At 36.7% G+C, this 21,483-nt stretch overlaps 1 protein-coding gene across 1 annotated transcript; it reads left to right on the top strand.

Moving 5' to 3' along the window:
* Positions 1–390: 390 nt before the first annotated feature.
* Positions 391–14,647, top strand: LOC133635994 (XK-related protein 8-like). The gene is made up of 3 exons (XM_062029548.1): positions 391–754; positions 7,621–7,811; positions 11,786–14,647. The coding sequence occupies exons 1-3, from the start codon at positions 459–461 to the stop codon at positions 12,496–12,498; spliced, it is 1,200 nt and encodes a 399-aa protein (XP_061885532.1). The 5' UTR covers positions 391–458; the 3' UTR covers positions 12,499–14,647.
* Positions 14,648–21,483: the final 6,836 nt, after the last annotated feature.

Consider the following 21,483-nt stretch of genomic DNA (forward strand, 5'->3'; position numbering starts at 1 on the left):
ACAAAAACAGTACAAATCAGCGCCAGGGGGTTGTAAACTCAATAAAGTATTATATATATATATATATATATATATATATATATATATATATATATATATATATATATATATATATATATATATATATATATATATATATATATATATATATATATATATATATACGTATATTTTTATTTTTTATTTTATTTTATTTTTTCCTTTTTTTTTTTCTTGACAAATCCTTCCTTTGGTTGACATTTTGTGGTAATAAAAGTGTCCGCATGGAAGGATTGCAGTTAGTGGTTATGTTGAAGTGGTGTGCCTTTAAGAAGAAGACGAAGTAGGCAGCTTCTTGTAGGAGGAGGAGGAGGAGGAGGAGGAGGAGGAGGAGGAGGAGTTCTACTAGATGTGGTTTGAAAAGTGTCCAAAGTTGTTCTTGGAGAGGTTTTACAAGAATGTAGCAGTCCAGAGCGACCATGGCCCAGTTCCAACACTCCAGGGTGGATTGTATCCTCACTTATTTGGGTCTGGTCTTCCTGGTGTCGGACATTTGCTTGGACGTTGGAACCGCCGTGACTTTCTACCAGGAAGAGGACTATGTGTGCCTGGGACTGCTGCTTGTTTTCCTCCTGGGCTCGTCCGTGCTGGTGCAGGTCTTCAGCTGGCTGTGGTACACCTACGAGCCCCTGGAGAGGGCCACTATGGTGGAGAGTCGGATCAGTCCCTCGCAACTCAAGATCCTGCACGTGTTCCAGCTGGGGACTTACTTCAGGTTTGGAAAAGACCGAGTGGACTTTGAAATATGAGATTGTGGTTCCTGGACGCCGGGCGGGTGCTTTACAGGAAAAGACAACTTAAACACAGCAGAATGTCACACACGGAAGAGCTTGAATGGGGTCCAGAGCAGGGTTGCTTTTCAAGCCGCACCCCCACACACACATTACATAACAAAGTCTCACACACACACACACACACTAGTGGGGAAGGATTATACACCAGAAAGTTTATATGGCTCTTTAAAGGGAAACCTTTATGACGTCAGAACCGTCGCAGGATTCTCACGCGCTAAAAGCACACACCCTTATTTTGCACGCACCAAACCAAAGATAAAACAACTTAAAATTACACAAGCATAATAAAAAATAAATAAAAAAACTTCCAATTATACAAACCGAATCAACAAAAGACACGACAACTTACAATTACACAAACCTAAATAACAAGTGACAACAACTACACAAACCTACTTAACAAAAAAGCAAAACAACATACAATCACACAAACGTGATCACCTAAAAAAAAAACTCAACATAATACAACTACACAAATCGGATCAACAAAAGGTAAAACAACTTACAAGTACAAAACACAAATCAACAAAAGACAAAATAACTCACAATCACACAAACCAAATTAACAAAAAGCAAAACCAATTACAATTACACAAACCGAATCAATGAAAGATAACACAAATTACCAGTACAAAACACACATCAACAAAAGACAAAATAACTCACAATTACACAAAACTAATTACAATTACACAAACCTAATTAAAAAAAGACAAAACTTACAATTACACAAACCTAATCAACAAAAGATAGAAAAAATTTACAATTAGACAAACCTAATCCACAAAAGATAAAACAACTTACAAATACAAAAAACAAATCAACAAAAGACAAAATAACTCACAATTACACAAACCTAATTAAAAAACAGACAAACTTCCAATTACACAAACTGAATCAACAAAGGACACAACAACTTACATTTCCACAAGCCTACTTAACAAAAAGCAAAACAAATCACAATTACACAAACGTATTTACCCAAAAAACAAACATATTACAACTACACAAACCGAATCAATAAAAGATAACACAAATTACCAGTACAAAACACACATCAACAAAAGACAAAATAACTCACAATTACACAAAACAAATTACAATTACACAAACCTAATTAAAAAAAGACAAAACTTACAATTACACAAACCTAAACAACAAAAGACAAAACAACTTACAATTACACAAACCTAATCAACAAAAGATAGAAAAAACTTACAATTACACAAACCGAATCAACAAAAGACAAAACAACTTACAAATACAAAAACCAAATCAACAAAAGACAAAATAACTCACAATTACACAAACCAAATTTCCAAAAGACAAAACAACTTACAATCACACAAACCTAATTAACAAAAAGCAAAACAAATTACAATTACACAAACGTAATTACCCAAAAAACAAAACATAATACAACTACACAAACCGAATCAATAAAAGATAACACAAATTACCAGTACAAAACACACATCAACAAAAGACAAAATAACTCACAATTACACAAAACAAATTACAATTACACAAACCTAATTAAAAAAAGACAAAACTTACAATTACACAAACCTAATCAACAAAAGATAGAAAAAACTTACAATTAAACAAAACCAAATCAACAAAAGATAATACAACTTACAAAAACAAAAAACAAATCAACAAAAGACAAAATAACTCACAATTACACAAACCAAATTACCAAAAGACAAAACCACTTACAATTACACAAACCAAATTAAAAAACAAACTAACTTCCAATTACACAAACTGAATCAACAAAGGACACAACAACTTACATTTCCACAAGCCTACTTAACAAAAAGCAAAACAAATCACAATTACACAAACGTAATTACCCAAAAAACTAAACATATTACAACTACACAAATCAAATCAACAAAAGATAAAACAACTTACAAGCACAAAACACAAATCAACAAAAGACAAAATAACTCACAAATACACAAACCAAATTTCCAAAAGACAAAACAACTTACAATTACACAAACCTAAATAACAAGTGACAAAACAACTTATGATTACACAAACCTAATTTAAAAAAAGACAAAACCTCCAGTTACACAAACCGAATCAACAAAAGACAAAACAACTTACAACTACACAAACCGAATCAAAAAAAGACAAAACAACTTGCAATTACACAAAACTAATTACCAAAAGACAAATCAACATTCAATTACACAAGCCTACTTAACAAAAAGCAAAACAACTCACAGTTACACAAACATAATTACCCAAAAAACTAAACATATTACAACTACACAAACAGAATCAATAAAAGATAACACAAATTACCAGTACAAAAAACAAATCAACAAAACACAAAATAACTTACAATTACACAAACGTAGTTAACATAAGGCACAACAACTTTCAATTACACAAACCTAATTAAAAAAAGACAAAACTTACAATTACACAAACTTAAATAACAAAAGACAAAACAACTTACAATTACACAAACTGAATCAACAAAAGATAAAACAACTTACAATTACACAAACTGAATCAACAAAAGATAAAACAACTTACAATTACACAAACCTAAATAACAAAAAAACAAAACAATTTAAAATCTAATCAAGAAAAAAACACACAACTTCCACACAAAGGCAGACATGCCACTTATTTGAATGCTTTGCCAGCAGTTCAGACTAGAAGGTACTTGCTAGTGATGATGATAGTTGAGACTAGAAGGTACTTGCTAGTGATGATGATAGTTGAGACTAGAAGGTACTTGCTAGTGATGATGATAGTTCAGACTAGAAGGTACTTGCTAGTGATGATGATAGTTCAGACTAGAAGGTACTTGCTAGTGATGATGATAGTTGAGACTAGAAGGTACTTGCTAGTGATGATGATAGTTGAGACTAGAAGGTACGTGCTAGTGATGATGATAGTTGAGACTAGAAGGTACTTGCTAGTGATGATGATAGTTGAGACTAGAAGGTACTTGCTAGTGATGATGATAGTTCAGACTAGAAGGTACTTGCTAGTGATGATGATAGTTCAGACTAGAAGGTACGTGCTAGTGATGATGATAGTTCAGACTAGAAGGTACTTGCTAGTGATGATGATAGTTGAGACTAGAAGGTACTTGCTAGTGATGATGATAGTTGAGACTAGAAGGTACTTGCAAGTGATGATGATAGTTCAGACTAGAAGGTACTTGCTAGTGATGATGATAGTTGAGACTAGAAGGTACTTGCTAGTGATGATGATAGTTGAGACTAGAAGGTACTTGCTAGTGATGATGATAGTTGAGACTAGAAGGTACTTGCTAGTGATGATGATAGTTCATACTAGAAGGTACTTGCTAGTGATGATGATAGTTGAGACTAGAAGGTACTTGCTAGTGATGATGATAGTTGAGACTAGAAGGTACTTGCTAGTGATGATGATAGTTCATACTAGAAGGTACTTGCTAGTGATGATGATAGTTCAGACTAGAAGGTACTTGCTAGTGATGATGATAGTTGAGACTAGAAGGTACTTGCTAGTGATGATGATAGTTGAGACTAGAAGGTACTTGCAAGTGATGATGATAGTTCAGACTAGAAGGTACTTGCTAGTGATGATGATAGTTGAGACTAGAAGGTACTTGCTAGTGATGATGATAGTTGAGACTAGAAGGTACTTGCTAGTGATGATGATAGTTGAGACTAGAAGGTACTTGCTAGTGATGATGATAGTTGAGACTAGAAGGTACTTGCTAGTGATGATGATAGTTCAGACTAGAAGGTACTTGCTAGTGATGATGATAGTTCAGACTAGAAGGTACTTGCTAGTGATGATGATAGTTCATACTAGAAGGTACTTGCTAGTGATGATGATAGTTCAGACTAGAAGGTACTTGCTAGTGATGATGATACTTCAGACTAGAAGGTACTTGCTAGTGATGATGATAGTTCATACTAGAAGGTACTTGCTAGCGATGATGATAGTTGAGACTAGAAGGTACTTGCTAGTGATGATGATAGTTGAGACTAGATGGTACTTGCTAGCGATGATGATAGTTCAGACTAGAAGGTACGTGCTAGTGATGATGATAGTTGAGACTAGAAGGTACTTGCTAGTGATGATGATAGTTCAGACTAGAAGGTACTTGCTAGTGATGATGATAGTTGATACTAGAAGGTACTTGCTAGTGATGATGATAGTTCAGACTAGAAGGTACGTGCTAGTGATGATGATAGTTGAGACTAGAAGGTACTTGCTAGTGATGATGATAGTTCAGACTAGAAGGTACTTGCTAGTGATGATGATAGTTGATACTAGAAGGTACTTGCTAGTGATTATGATAGTTCAGACTAGAAGGTACTTGCTAGTGATGATGATAGTTGAGACTAGAAGGTACTTGCTAGTGATGATGATAGTTGAGACTAGTAGGTACTTGCTAGTGATGATGATAGTTGAGACTAGAAGGTACTTGCTAGTGATGATGATAGTTGAGACTAGAAGGTACTTGCTAGTGATGATGATAGTTGAGACTAGAAGGTACTTGCTAGTGATGATGATAGTTGAGACTAGAAGGTACTTGCTAGTGATGATGATAGTTCAGACTAGAAGGTACTTGCTAGTGATGATGATAGTTGACATTAGAAGGTACTTGCTAGTGATGATGATAGTTGAGACTAGAAGGTACTTGCTAGTGATGATGATAGTTGATACTAGAAGGTACTTGCTAGTGATGATGATAGTTGAGACTAGAAGGTACTTGCTAGTGATGATGATAGTTGAGACTAGAAGGTACTTGCTAGTGATGATGATAGTTGAGACTAGAAGGTACTTGCTAGTGATGATGATAGTTGAGACTAGAAGGTACTTGCTAGTGATGATGATAGTTCAGACTAGAAGGTACTTGCTAGTGATGATGATAGTTGATACTAGAAGGTACTTGCTAGTGATGATGATAGTTGAGACTAGAAGGTACTTGCTAGTGATGACGATAGTTCAGACTAGAAGGTACTTGCTAGTGATGATGATAGTTGATACTAGAAGGTACTTGCTAGCGATGATGATAGTTCAGACTAGAAGGTACTTGCTAGCGATGATGATAGTTCAGACTAGAAGGTACTTGCTAGCGATGATGATAGTTCATACTAGAAGGTACTTGCTAGTGATGATGATAGTTGAGACTAGAAGGTACTTGCTAGTGATTATGATAGTTGAGACTAGAAGGTACTTGCTAGTGATGATGATAGTTGAGACTAGAAGGTACTTGCTAGTGATGATGATAGTTGAGACTAGTAGGTACTTGCTAGTGATGATGATAGTTGAGACTAGAAGGTACTTGCTAGTGATGATGATAGTTGAGACTAGAAGGTACTTGCTAGTGATGATGATAGTTGAGACTAGAAGGTACTTGCTAGTGATGATGATAGTTGAGACTAGAAGGTACTTGCTAGTGATGATGATAGTTCAGACTAGAAGGTACTTGCTAGTGATGATGATAGTTGAGACTAGAAGGTACTTGCTAGTGATGATGATAGTTCAGACTAGAAGGTACTTGCTAGTGATGATGATAGTTGATACTAGAAGGTACTTGCTAGTGATGACGATAGTTCAGACTAGAAGGTACTTGCTAGTGATGATGATAGTTCAGACTAGAAGGTACTTGCTAGTGATGATGATAGTTCAGACTAGAAGGTACTTGCTAGTGATGATGATAGTTGAGACTAGAAGGTACCTGCTAGTGATGATGGTAGTTCAGACTAGAAGGTACTTGCTAGTGATGATGATAGTTGAGACTAGTAGGTACTTGCTAGTGATGATGATAGTTGAGACTAGAAGGTACTTGCTAGTGATGATGATAGTTGAGACTAGTAGGTACTTGCTAGTGATGATGATAGTTGAGACTAGAAGGTACTTGCTAGTGATGATGATAGTTGAGACTAGTAGGTACTTGCTAGTGATGATGATAGTTGAGACTAGTAGGTACTTGCTAGTGATGATGATAGTTGAGACTAGTAGGTACTTGCTAGTGATGATGATAGTTCATACTAGAAGGTACTTGCTAGTGATGATGATAGTTGAGACTAGTAGGTACTTGCTAGTGATGATGATAGTTGAGACTAGAAGGTACTTGCTAGTGATGATGATAGTTGAGACTAGAAGGTACTTGCTAGTGATGATGATAGTTGAGACTAGAAGGTACTTGCTAGTGATGATGATAGTTGAGACTAGAAGGTACTTGCTAGTGATGATGATAGTTGAGACTAGAAGGTACTTGCTAATGATGATGATAGTTGAGACTAGAAGGTACTTGCTAGTGATGATGATAGTTGAGACTAGAAGGTACTTGCTAGTGATGATAGTTGATACTAGAAGGTACTTGCTAGTGATGATGATAGTTGAGACTAGAAGGTACTTGCTAGTGATGATGGTAGTTGAGACTAGAAGGTACTTGCTAGTGATGATGATAGTTGAGACTAGAAGGTACTTGCTAGTGATGATGATAGTTGAGACTAGAAGGTACTTGCTAGTGATGATGATAGTTGAGACTAGAAGGTACTTGCTAGTGATGATGATAGTTGAGACTAGAAGGTACTTGCTAGTGATGATGATAGTTGAGACTAGAAGGTACTTGCTAGTGATGATGATAGTTGAGACTAGAAGGTACTTGCTAGTGATGATGGTAGTTGAGACTAGAAGGTACTTGCTAGTGATGATGATAGTTGAGACTAGAAGGTACTTGCTAGTGATGATGATAGTTGAGACTAGTAGGTACGTGCTAGTGATGATGCTGCTGTTGTCTCCCATGCAGACATGCAAGTGTGATGGAGGTGACCTCCTGCAGCTGCATCAACAACATCCAGGAAGCTGAAGGTCACGCGGTCTACTTAACTCACGACCTCAGCATGCTGCGTCTCATCGAGACTTTCTCCGAGAGCGCCCCCCAACTCACCCTCATGCTCACCATCATGCTGAGGCGGGGGCAGCTGGACCCCCTCACAGGTAGCAACACATTTGCCTGCATATAAAAAAGAAAGCTGCTCTTCCCAAGACCAAGGATGGCTTAGTGGTTAAGACCGCTGACTTGGAATGAGAGGTACTGGGTTCGAATCCCGCTCTAGTTGACAGCATTTTGTCCTACCTCGTCATACTTTACAGAGCCAGGAGTCCTCGATAACATTTGTGTATGAGAAAAAAATGTATCTCTGCAAGAGTCAGGATAGTCCAGTGGTGAGGACTGTTGGCTCCTGTTGAAGGGTACTGAGTTTGAATCCAGGTTGGGTTGACATGTAATTTACAAAGTGACATATATTGTCACCTCTCCCTTGTAATGTTAAAATAATTATTAAAATAAACTTTTTTTTTTTTTTTCCAATTGCAATTAACCTATTTTATTTTAATCGTACCCAGGAGAGGTCATTGGTCAACGCTCTTTATTATTAACTTTATACTCCTATTCCCACCCACCTCAGGAGTTACACTCACTCGCACACACTCATTCATTCTCACACACACACTCACACGCACACACACGCACTCACACGCACTCACAGGTAACCCCTGAGGTGTCATCAATTTATTTTTGATTATTATTATCTTTAGTGTTTACTTAATTTTTCAACTATATGTTACTCAAACAACGAGCACATAACATTACTCTCTCTCAATGTATGTCGTTTTGACACCATACAGCCAAATTACTGATTCCATGTCTGGGATTTGAACTCAGTATCCCTGTTTGGGAGACAGCAGTCTTAAACATTGAGCTATCCTGGGTCCCGCTAAGATTTGGTTTTCGCTCATATACAAATGTAATCAGTGAACTATGGTCGAGGCGAGACAAAAAACAAGATCTTCCAAGTTATGGATTTGAACCCAGTAGTACAGAGTGGGAGACAGCAGTCTTAACCATTGAGGTATTCTGGGTCCCGCTAAGATTTGTTTTTCGCTCATATACAAATGTAATCAGTGAACTATGATCGAGGCGAGACAAAAAACAAGAGCTTCCAAGCTATGGATTTGAACCCAGTAGTACAGAGTGTGAGACAGCAGTCTTAACCATTGAGCTATTCTGGGCACGGTTAACATGTGGTTTTCGCTCATATACAAATGTAGTCAGTGAACTATGATCGAGGCGAGACAAAAAACAAGATCTTCCAAGCTATGGATTTGAACCCAGTAGTAGAGAGTGGGAGGCAACAGTCTTAACCATTGCACTATCCTGGGTGCCGTCTATCTTTGGTTTTCGCTCATATACAAATGTAGTCAGTGAACTATGATTGAGGCGAAACAAAAAACAAGATCTTCAAAGTTGTGGATTTGAACCCAGTAGTACTGCATGGGAGGCAGCAGTCTTAACCATTGAGCTATCCTGGGTCCCGTTAAAGGCCTACTGAAATGAATTTTTTTTATTTAAACGGGGATAGCAGATCTATTCTATGTGTCATACTTGATCATTTCGCGATATTGCCATATTTTTGCTGAAAGGATTTAGTATAGAACAACGACGATAAAGATTGCAACTTTTGGTATCTGATAAAAAAAAGGCTTGCCCCTACCGGAAGTAGCGTGACGTAGTCAGTTGAACATATACGCAAAGTTCCCTATTGTTTACAATGATGGCCGCATGAAGTGAGAGAGATTCGGACCGAGAAAGCGACAATTTCCCCATTAATTTGAGCGAGGATGAAAGATTTGTGGATGAGTAAAGTGCAAGTGAAGGACTAGTGGGGAGTTGAAGCTATTCAGATAGGGAAGATGCTGTGAGAGCCGGGGGTGACCTGATATTCAGCTGGGAATGACTACAACAGTAAATAAACACAAGACATATATATACTCTATTAGCCACAACACAACCAGGCTTATATTTAATATGCCACAAATTAATCCTGCATAAAAACACCTGCGTGTTTGTTATGCTAGCTCCTAGCTCCTCTGCTAGCTCCTAGCTCCATAGAACACGCCAATACAATTCAAACACCTGATCAACACACACAATCACTCAGCCCAAAAGACCGTTTACCTAACCCAAGGTTCATAAAGCTTATATATTTTTAAAAAGTTACGTACGTGACGCGCACATACGGTCAAGTTATCGAATGTTTAGCAGCCAAGGCTGCATACTCACGGTACCTGATATTCAGCTGGGAATGACTACAACAGTAAATAAACACAAGACATATATATACTCTATTAGCCACAACACAACCTGGCTTATATTTAATATGCCACAAATTAATCCTGCATAATAACACCTGCGTGTTTGTTATGCTAGCTCCTAGCTCCTCTGCTAGCTCCTAGCTCCATAGAACACGCCAATACAATTCAAACACCTGATCAACACACACAATCACTCAGCCCAAAAGACCGTTCACCTAACCCAAGGTTCATAAAGCTTATATATTTTTAAAAAGTTACGTACGTGACGCGCACGTACGGTACGGTACGTGTTATGCTAGCTCCTAGCTCCTCTGCTAGCTCCTAGCTCCATAGAACACGCCAATACAATTCAAACACCTGATCAACACACACAATCACTCAGCCCAAAAGACCGTTCACCTAACCCAAGGTTCATAAAGCTTATATATTTTAAAAAAGTTACGTACATACGCAAAAAAAAGCCAAAGCTGCATACTCACAGTAGCACGTCTGCGTCTTTGTCATCCAAATCAAAGTAATCCTGGTAAGAGTCTGTGTTGTCCCAGTTCTCTACAGGCGTCTGTGTATCCAAATCAAAAGTCCTCCTGGTTAGAGTCTCTGTTATCCGAGTTCTTCCATCTTGACTGCATCTTTCGGGAATGTAAACAAAGACGCGCCGGCTGTGTACTGTTGTGGCTGACTACGTTCGAAAAATACGTCCATTTCGCACCGACAACTTTCTTCTTTGCTTGCTCGGTTTCCTTCTCCATAATGCAATGAACATGATTGAAACAGATTCACGAACACAGATGTCCAGAATACTGTGGAATTATGAAATGAAAACAGAGCTTTTTCGTATCTGCTTCAATGTGGAAGGCATACCCGTGTTCGCCGGGCTACGTCACACGCATACGTCATCCTCAGAGGCGTTTCGAACCGGAAGTTTAGCGGCAAATTTAAAATGTCACTTTATAAGTTAACCCGGCCGTATTGGCATGTGTTATAATGTTAAGATTTCATCATTGATATATAAACTATCAGACTGCGTGGTCGGTAGTAGTGGGTTTCAGTAGGCCTTTAAGGTTTGTTTTTCGCTCATAAACAAATGTAATCAGTGAACTAGGGTCGAGGCGAAACAAAAAACAAGATCTTCCAAGCAGTCTTAACCATTGAGCTATCCTGGGTCCCGTTAAGGTTTGTTTTTCGCTCATAAACAAATGTAATCAGTGAACTAGGGTCGAGGCGAAACAAAAAACAAGATCTTCCAAGCAGTCTTAACCATTGAGCTATCCTGGGTCCCGTTAAGGTTTGGTTTTCACTCATATACAAATGTAATCAGTGAACTATGATCGAGGCGAAAGAAAAAACAAGATCTTCCAAGTTATGGATTTGAACCCAGTAGTACTGCGTGGGAGGCAGCAGTCTTAAACATTGAGCTATCCTGAGTCTTTTTGTAAGTGTAGTCCGGCTCATTCACTAATGGAATCGTGACATCTGTCGCAGTAAACTACGAATGAGGTGGAGCTAAATTTTGAACCTAAGTTACATTTCAAACCAATTGGGATTCAAACCCAGTACCCCTGTATTTGGAGACACAGTGTTGACCATTGAGGTATCCTGGGTTCCACCAAGACATGATTTTCGCTCATATACAAATGCAATCATTTAACAATGATAGAGGTGAAACAAAAAACAAGATCTTCCAAGTTAGGGATTTGAACCCAGTAGTACTGCATGTGAGGCAGCAGTCTTAACCATTGAGCCAACTATTTCAATATTTAACCATTGCACAATTTAATGTGTACTTGACTACTATTTGTGTGTGACGTCCTCCTCAGTGACGAAGGCGCTGGGCTCGGCGTCCGCCATGGCCCTGAGCGTGACCATGTACCACCGCTGTCTGCGCTCCTTCCTGTGCGACAAACACAAGCAGCGCCCGCTCTCCTCGCTGGTCTTCTTCCTCTGGAACCTGGTCCTCATCTCCTCGCGGCTGGCCGCCCTCGCCCTCTTCGCCTCCGCCCTCCCTTGCTTCATCTTCGCCCACTTCCTGTGCTCCTGGCTGCTCATGTTCTTCTGCGCCTGGCGCTGCCAGACGGACTTCATGGACAGCCCGGGCGGGGAGTGGCTCTACCGGGCCACCGTGGGCCTCATCTGGTACTTCGACTGGTTCAGTGTGGCGGACGGGAGGACGAGGAACAAGACTCTGCTCTACCACAGCTTCATCCTGGTAGACATGCTCGTCCTGTGCGGCAGCTGGTGCTGGAGGGCCCGAGCACACATGTCCTTCCTGCACGCCGGCCTGCTTGCTGTCGCCGTCGTTGCACTTTATATACTCGGCCTGGTCCTCAAAGTCCTCTACTACAAGTTCTTCCACCCCAACCTCAACAAGGAGGAACTGAAAGGAGGCGACAAAGAGGTAGAGCTGGACGGCGGCGTTGTTTTAGTCATGGATCGTAGCGCGGCGGAGGACGTGACTGACGGCGGGAGGACGCCACATGTGCAACTTTACAACAAAAGGATGAGGAAGCTGGCGGGGAATTTCTACTCCTGACGAGATCACTTGACGCGCACGCGGAGGACGAGTCGCGCATGTCGTGACCATGAACAGGAACTACCTAATACAGGGGTCGGCAACCCAAAATGTTGAAAGAGCCATATTGGAGCAAAAATACAAAAACAAATCTGTCTGGAGCCGCAACAAATTAGAAGCCATATTACATACAGATAGTGTGTCATGAGATATAAATTGAATTAAGATGACTTAAAGGAAACTAAATGAGCTCAAATATAGCTACAAATGAGGCATAATGATGCAATATGTACATATAGCTAGCCTAAATAGCATGTTAGCATCGATTAGCTTGCAGTCATGCAGTGACCAAATATGTCTGGTTAGCACTCCACACAAGTCAATAACATCAACAAAACTCACCTTTGTGCATTCACGCACAGCGTTAAAAGTGTGGTGGACAAAATGAGACAGAAAAAAAAGTGGCATAAAACACGTCCTAGAACAGGGGTCGGCAACCCAAAATGTTGAAAGAGCCATATTGGAGCAAAAATACAAAAACAAATCTGTCTGGAGCCGCAACAAATTAGAAGCCATATTACATACAGATAGTGTGTCATGAGATATAAATTGAATTAAGATGACTTAAAGGAAACTAAATGACCTCAAATATAGCTACAAATGAGGCATAATGATGCAATATGTACATATAGCTAGCCTAAATAGCATGTTAGCATTGATTAGCTTGCGGTCATGCAGTGACCAAATATGTCTGGTTAGCACTCCACACAAGTCAATAACATCAACAAAACTCACCTTTGTGCATTCACGCACAGCGTTAAAAGTGTGGTGGACAAAATGAGACAGAAAAAAAAGTGGCATAAAACACGTCCTAGAAAGTCGGAGAAAGTTATACATGGAAACAAACTAAGGTGAGTTCAAGGACCGCCAAAATTAGTAGGACAAAACGGCGCTTGCCAAATACTCGAATCAGTGAAGCATGTTTAATATAAACAGTGTCATTTATAACAATTAGGGAGGTTTGTGTCATGTTTGTCCTCATACAGAAACCATATTAAAACAAAAAAAAAAATGTTTTTTTTCCCCTCATCTTTTTCCATTTTTCATACATTTTTGAAAAAGCTTCAGAGAGCCACTAGGGCGGCTCTAGAGCCGCATGCGGCTCTAGAGCCGCGGGTTGCCGACCCCTGACCTAATACAAACCCCGTTTCCATATGAGTTGGGAAATTGTGTTGGATGTAAATATAAACGGAATACAATGATTTGCAAATCCTTTTCAAGCCATATTCAATTGAATGCACTACAAAGACAACATATTTGATGTTCAAACTCATAAACTTTATTACTGGTATGTTACGTTAACATACCAGGCACGTTCTCACTTGGTTATTTATGCCTCATATAACGTACACTTATTCAGCCTGTTGTTCACTATTCTTTATTTATTTTAAATTGCCTTTCAAATGTCTATTCTTGGTGTTGGCTTTTATCAAATACATTTCCCCCAAAAAATGCGACTTATACTCCAGTGCGACTTATATATGTTTTTTCCCCTTCTTTATTATGCATTTATACTCCGAAAAATACGGTAGTTGCAAATCGTGGCTTTATTGAGTTCTTGCACACAGCCAATCCAACAAAACCGTTCCCTCACCTCGCTCGCCCACACACTCACCTCACATGCTGTCACATATTAAAGGGCCACACACACACATACGCTACTCTCATAACACATGCTAACTAGGGATGTCCGATAATGGCTTTTTTGCCGATATCAGATATTCCGATATTGTCCAACTCTTAATTACCGATACCGATATCAACCGATACCGATATATACAGTCGTGGAATTAACACATTATTATGCCTAATTTGGACAACCAGGTATGGTAAAGATAAGGTCCTTTTTAAAAAAATTAATTAAATAAAATAAGATAAATAAATTAAAAACAATTTCTTGAATAAAAAAGAAAGTAAAACAATATAAAAACAGTTACATAGAAACTAGTAATTCATGAAAATTAGTGAAATTAAGTGTTAAATAGGGATGTCCGATAATGGCTTTTTGCCGATATTCCGATATAGTCCAACTCTTTAATTACCGATACCGATATCAACCGATACCGATATATGCAGTCGTGGAATTAACACATTATTATGGCTAATTTGGACAACCAGGTATGGTGAAGATAAGGTACTTTTTAAAAAAATTAGTAAAATAAGATAAATAAATTAAAAACATTTTCTTGAATAAAAAAGAAAGTACAACAATATAAAAACAGTTACATAGAAACTAGTAATTCATGAAAATGAGTAAAATTAGCTGTTAAAGGTTAGTATTATTAGTGGAGCAGCAGCACGCACAATCATGTGTGCTTACGGACTGTATCCCTTGCAGACTGTATTGATATATATTGATATATAATGTAGGAACCAGAATATGAAACAACCCTTTTGTGTGAATGAGTGTAAATGGGGGAGGGAGGTTTTTTGGGTTGGTGCACTAATTGTAAGGGTATCTTGTGTTTTTTATGTTGATTTAATTAAAAAACACCTATACCGATAATTTAAAAAACGATACCGATAATTTCCGATATTACATTTTAAAGCATTTATCGGCAGGCCGATATTATCGGACATCTCTAAGAAAATGTAATGTTTGTTCTTCATTAATAATCATATCAGGGCTGTAAAATCTTACATTTTAATCTTGAGTAACGAGGAAGTGGAGGAAAGAAAGAAGCAGATGAAATAAAATGATTTTATTATATCCGATATTGTCCAACTCTTAATTACCGATACCGATATCAACCGATACCGATATATACAGTCGTGGAATTAACACATTATTATGCCTAATTTGGACAACCAGGTATGATGAAGATAAGGTCCTTTTTAAAAAAATTAATTAAATAAAATAAGATAAATAAATTTAAAACAATTTCTTGAATAAAAAAGAAAGTAAAACAATATAAAAACAGTTACATAGAAACTAGTAATTCATGAAAATTAGTAAAATTAAGTGTTAAATAGGGATGTCCGATAATGGCTTTTTGCCGATATCCGATATTGTCCAACTCTTTAATTACCGATACCGATATCAACCGATATATGCAGTCGTGGAATTAACACATTATTATGCCTAATTTGGACAACCAGGTATGGTGAAGATAAGGTACTTTTTAAAAAAATTAGTCAAATAAGACAAATAAATTAAAAACATTTTCTTGAATAAAAAAGAAAGTACAACAATATAAAAACAGTTACATAGAAACTAGTAATGAATGAAAATTAGTAAAATTAACTGTTAAAGGTTAGTACTATTAGTGGACCAGCAGCACGCACAATCATGTGTGCTTACGGACTGTATCCCTTGCAGACTCTGTTGATATATATTGATATATAATGTAGGAACCAGAATATGAAACAACCCTTTTGTGTGAATGAGTGTAAATGGGGGAGGGAGGTTTTTTGGGTTGGTGCACTAATTGTAAGTGTATCTTGTGATTTTTTATGTTGATTTAATAAAAAAACACCTATACCGATAAAAAAAAGAACGATACCGATAATTTCCATTATTACATTTTAAAGCATTTATCAGCATGCAGATATTATCGGACATCTCTAATAAAATGTAATGTTTGTTCTTCATTAATAATCATATCAGGGCTGTAAAATCTTACATTTTAATCTTGAGTAACGAGGAAGTGGAGGAAAGAAAGAAGCAGATGAAATAAAATGATTTTATTATATCCGATATTGTCCAACTCTTAATTACCGATACCGATATCAACCGATACCGATATATACAGTCGTGGAATTAGCACATTATTATGGCTAATTTGGACAACCAGGTATGGTGAAGATAAGGTACTTTTTAAAAAAATTAGTAAAATAAGATAAATAAATTAAAAACATTTTCTTGAATAAAAAAGAAAGTACAACAATATAAAAACAGTTACATAGAAACTAGTAATTCATGAAAATGAGTAAAATTAACTGTTAAAGGTTAGTACTATTAGTGGACCAGCAGCACGCACAATCATGTGTGCTTACGGACTGTATCCCTTGCAGACTGTATTGATATATATTGATATATAATGTAGGAACCAGAATATTAATAACAGAAAGAAACAACCCTTTTGTGTGAATGAGTGTAAATGGGGGAGGGAGGTTTTTTGGGTTGGTGCACTAATTGTAAGTGTATCTTGTGATTTTTTATGTTGATTTAATAAAAAAACACCTATACCGATAAAAAAAAAAAAACGATACCGATAATTTCCATTATTACATTTTAAAGCATTTATCAGCATGCAGATATTATCGGACATCTCTAATAAAATGTAATGTTTGTTCTTCATTAATAATCCTATCAGGGCTGTAAAATCTTACATTTTAATCTTGAGTAACGAGGAAGTGGAGGAAAGAAAGAAGCAGATGAAATAAAATGATTTTATTATATCCGATATTGTCCAACTCTTAATTACCGATACCGATATCAACCGATACCGATATATACAGTCGTGGAATTAACACATTATTATGGCTAATTTGGACAACAAGGTATGGTGAAGATAAGGTCCTTTTTTAAAAAAATTAATTAAATAAAATAAGATAAATAAATTAAAAACAATTTCTTGAATAAAAAAGAAAGTAAAACAATATAAAAACAGTTACATAGAAACTAGTAATTCATGAAAATTAGTGAAATTAAGTGTTAAATAGGGATGTCCGATAATGGCTTTTTGCCGATATCCGATATTCCGATATTGTCCAACTCTTTAATTACCGATACCGATATCAACCGATACCGATATATGCAGTCGTGGAATTAACACATTATTATGCCTAATTTGGACAACCAGGTATGGTGAAGATAAGGTACTTTTTTTAAAAATTAGTAAAATAAGATAAATAAATTAAAAACATTTTCTTGAATAAAAAAGAAAGTACAACAATATAAAAACAGTTACATAGAAACTAGTAATTAATGAAAATGAGTAAAATTAACTGTTAAAGGTTAGTATTATTAGTGGACCAGCAGCACGCACAATCATGTGTGCTTACGGACTGTATCCCTTGCAGACTGTATTGATATATATTGATATATAATGTAGGAACCAGAATATGAAACAACCCTTTTGTGTGAATGAGTGTAAATGGGGGAGGGAGGTTTTTTGGGTTGGTGCACTAATTGTAAGTGTATCTTGTGTTTTTTATGTTGATTTAATAAAAAAACACCTATACCGATAAAAAAACAAAACGATACCGATAATTTCCATTATTACATTTTAAAGCATTTATCAGCATGCAGATATTATCGGACATCTCTAATAAAATGTAATGTTTGTTCTTCATTAATAATCATATCAGGGCTGTAAAATCTTACATTTTAATCTTGAGTAACGAGGAAGTGGAGGAAAGAAAGAAGCAGATGAAATAAAATGATTTTATTATATCCGATATTGTCCAACTCTTAATTACCGATACCGATATCAACCGATACCGATATATACAGTCGTGGAATTAACACATTATTATGGCTAATTTGGACAACCAGGTATGGTGAAGATAAGGTCCTTTTTAAAAAAATTAATTAAATAAAATAAGATAAATAAATTAAAAACAATTTCTTGAATAAAAAAGAAAGTAAAACAATATAAAAACAGTTACATAGAAACTAGTAATTCATGAAAACTAGTCAAATTAAGTGTTGAATAGGGATGTCTGATAATGGCTTTTTGCCGATATCCGACATTCCGATATTGTCCAACTCTTTAATTACCGATACCGATATCAACCGATACCGATATATGCAGTCGTGGAATTAACACATTATTATGCCTAATTTGGACAACCAGGTATGGTGAAGATAAGGTACTTTTTAAAAAAATTTGTAAAATAAGATAAATAAATTAAAAACAATTTCTTGAATAAAAAAGAAAGTACAACAATATAAAAACAGTTACATAGAAACTAGTAATTAATGAAAATGAGTAAAATTAAGTGTTAAATAGGGATGTCCGATAATGGCTTTTTGCCGATATCCGATATTCCCCAACTCTTTAATTACCGATACCGATATCAACCGATACCGATATCAACCGATATATGCAGTCGTGGAATTAACACATTATTATGCCTAATTTGGACAACCAAGTATGGTGTAGATAAGGTACTTTTTTAAAAAAATTGTAAAATAAGATAAATAAATTAAAAACATTTTCTTGAATAAAAAAGAAAGTAAAACAATATAAAAACAGTTACATAGAAACTAGTAATTAATGAAAATGAGTAAAATTAGCTGTTAAAGGTTAGTATTATTAGTGGACCAGCAGCACGCACAATCATGTGTGCTTACGGACTGTATCCCTTGCAGACTGTATTGATATATATTGATATATAATGTAGGAACCAGAATATTAATAACAGAAAGAAACAACCCTTTTGTGTGAATGAGTGTAAATGGGGGAGGGAGGTTTTTTGAGTTGGTGCACTAATTGTAAGTGTATCTTGTGTTTTTGATGTTGATTTAATTAAAAAACACCTATACCGATGATAATAAAAACCGATACCGATAATTTCCGATATTACATTTTAAAGCATTTATCGGCAGGCCGATATTATCGGACATCTCTAATAAAATGTAATGTTTGTTCTTCATTAATAATCCTATCAGGGCTGTAAAATCTTACATTTTAATCTTGAGTAACGAGGAAGTGGAGGAAAGAAAGAAGCAGATGAAATAAAATGATTTTATTATATCCGATATTGTCCAACTCTTAATTACCGATACCGATATCAACCGATACCGATATATACAGTCGTGGAATTAACACATTATTATGCCTAATTTGGACAACCAGGTATGGTGAAGATAAGGTCCTTTTTAAAAAAAATAATTAAATAAAATAAGATAAATAAATTAAAAACAATTTCTTGAATAAAAAAGAAAGTAAAACAATATAAAAACAGTTACATAGAAACTAGTAATAAATGAAAATTTGTCAAATTAACTGTTAAAGGTTAGTACTATTAGTGGAGCAGCAGCACGCACAATCATGTGTGCTTACGGACTGTATCCCTTGCAGACTGTATTGATATATATTGACATATATCAATATATATATCGGTCTAGCTCCTGCCTATCTTGCCGATTGTATTGTACCATATGTCCCGGCAAGAAATCTGCGTTCAAAGAACTCCGGCTTATTAGTGATTCCCAGAGCCCCAAAAAAGTCTGCGGGCTATAGAGCGTTTTCTATTGGGGCTCCAGTACTCTGGAATGCCCTCCCGGTAAAAGTTAGAGATGCTACCTCAGTAGAAGCATTTAAGTCCCATCTTAAAACTCATTTGTATACTCTAGCCTTTAAATAGACTCCCTTTTTAGACCAGTTGATCTGCCGTTTCTTAGGTCCGGTGGCCACGGATGAAGTGCTGGCTGTCCAGAGTCGAGACCCGGGGTGGACCGCTAGCCTGTGCATGGGTTGGGGACATCTCTGTGCTGCTGACCCGTCTCCGCTCGGGATGGTCTCCTGCTGGCCCCACTATGGACTGGACTTTCGCTGATGTGTTGGATCCACTGTGGACTGGACTTTCACAATATTATGTCAGACCCACTCGACATCTATTGCTTTCGGTCTCCCCTAGAGGGGTGGGGGGGTTACCCACATATGCGGTCCTCTCCAAGGCTTCTCATAGTCATTCACATTGACGTCCCACTGGGGTGAGTTTTTCCTTGCCCGTATGTGGGCTCTGTACCGAGGATGTCGTTGTGGCTTGTGCAGCCCTTTGAGACACTTGGGATTTAGGGCTATATAAATAAACATTGATTGATTGATTTATAATGTAGGAACCAGAATATTAATAACAGAAAGAAACAACCCTTTTGTGTGAATGAGTATAAATGGGGGAGGGAGGTTTTTTGGGTTGGTGCACTAATTGTAAGTGTATCTTGTGTTTTTTATGTTGATTTAATAAAAAAATAAAAATAAAAAACACCTCCAAAAAAAAACTATAGCGATAATAAAAAAAAGTATACCGATAATTTCCGATATTACATTTTTTAAAGCATTTATTGGCCGATAATATCGGCATTCCGATATTACAGTCATAGCATTAACACATTATTATGCCTAATTTGGACAACCAGGTATGGTGAAGATAAGGTCCTTTTTTTTAAAATGTATAAAATAAAATAAGATAAATAAACTAAAAAAAAGAAAGTAAAACAATACAAAAACAGTTACATAAAAACTAGTAATTCATGAAAATGAGTAAGATTAACTGTTAAAGGTTAGTATTATTAGTGGACCAGCAGCACGCACAATCATGTGTGCTTACGGACTGTATCCCTTGCAGACTGTATTGATATATATTGATATATAATGTAGGAAACAGAATATGAAACCCTTTTGTGTGAATGAGTGTAAATGGGGGAGGGAGGTTTTTTGGGTTGGTGCACTAATTGTAAGTGTATCTTGTGTTTTTTATGTTGATTTAATTTAAAAAACAAAAACAAAAAAAACCCGATACCGACAATAAAAAAAACGATACCGATAATTTCCGATATTACATTTTAAAGCATTTATCGGCCGATATAATCGGACATCTCTAATGCTAACCCATTTGAAACGTCACCACCGCATTCAAGCAGCCTCTCCTCGGCGAGTCAGGCAGGGCTAAAGCAATAACAAATGTTTTTATAGCAGCAGATTTAAGACCATATTGCATTAAAACTAGATTTTGACCCCCTTCTATGGTGGAAGAACAATGAGCCCATATATCCTCTTACTGCCAAGTTAGCCAGGCTGGTGGGGGGGGGAAAAGAAAAGTTAATCTGAGGCTGAGTTGACTTGAAACTGTTTAATGTTGCACTTTTTATATGTAGAAGAAAAGTTTTGTCATTTTATTTAATCTGAGCAACAACTTGAGGCAGTTTAATGTTGATTAACGTGGACCCCGACTTTAACAAGTTGAAAACCGTATTGGGGTGTTACCATTTAG

The sequence above is a fragment of the Entelurus aequoreus genome, linkage group LG20, assembly GCF_033978785.1.
Source record: "Entelurus aequoreus isolate RoL-2023_Sb linkage group LG20, RoL_Eaeq_v1.1, whole genome shotgun sequence".
Taxonomy (NCBI): Eukaryota; Metazoa; Chordata; class Actinopteri; order Syngnathiformes; family Syngnathidae; genus Entelurus; species Entelurus aequoreus.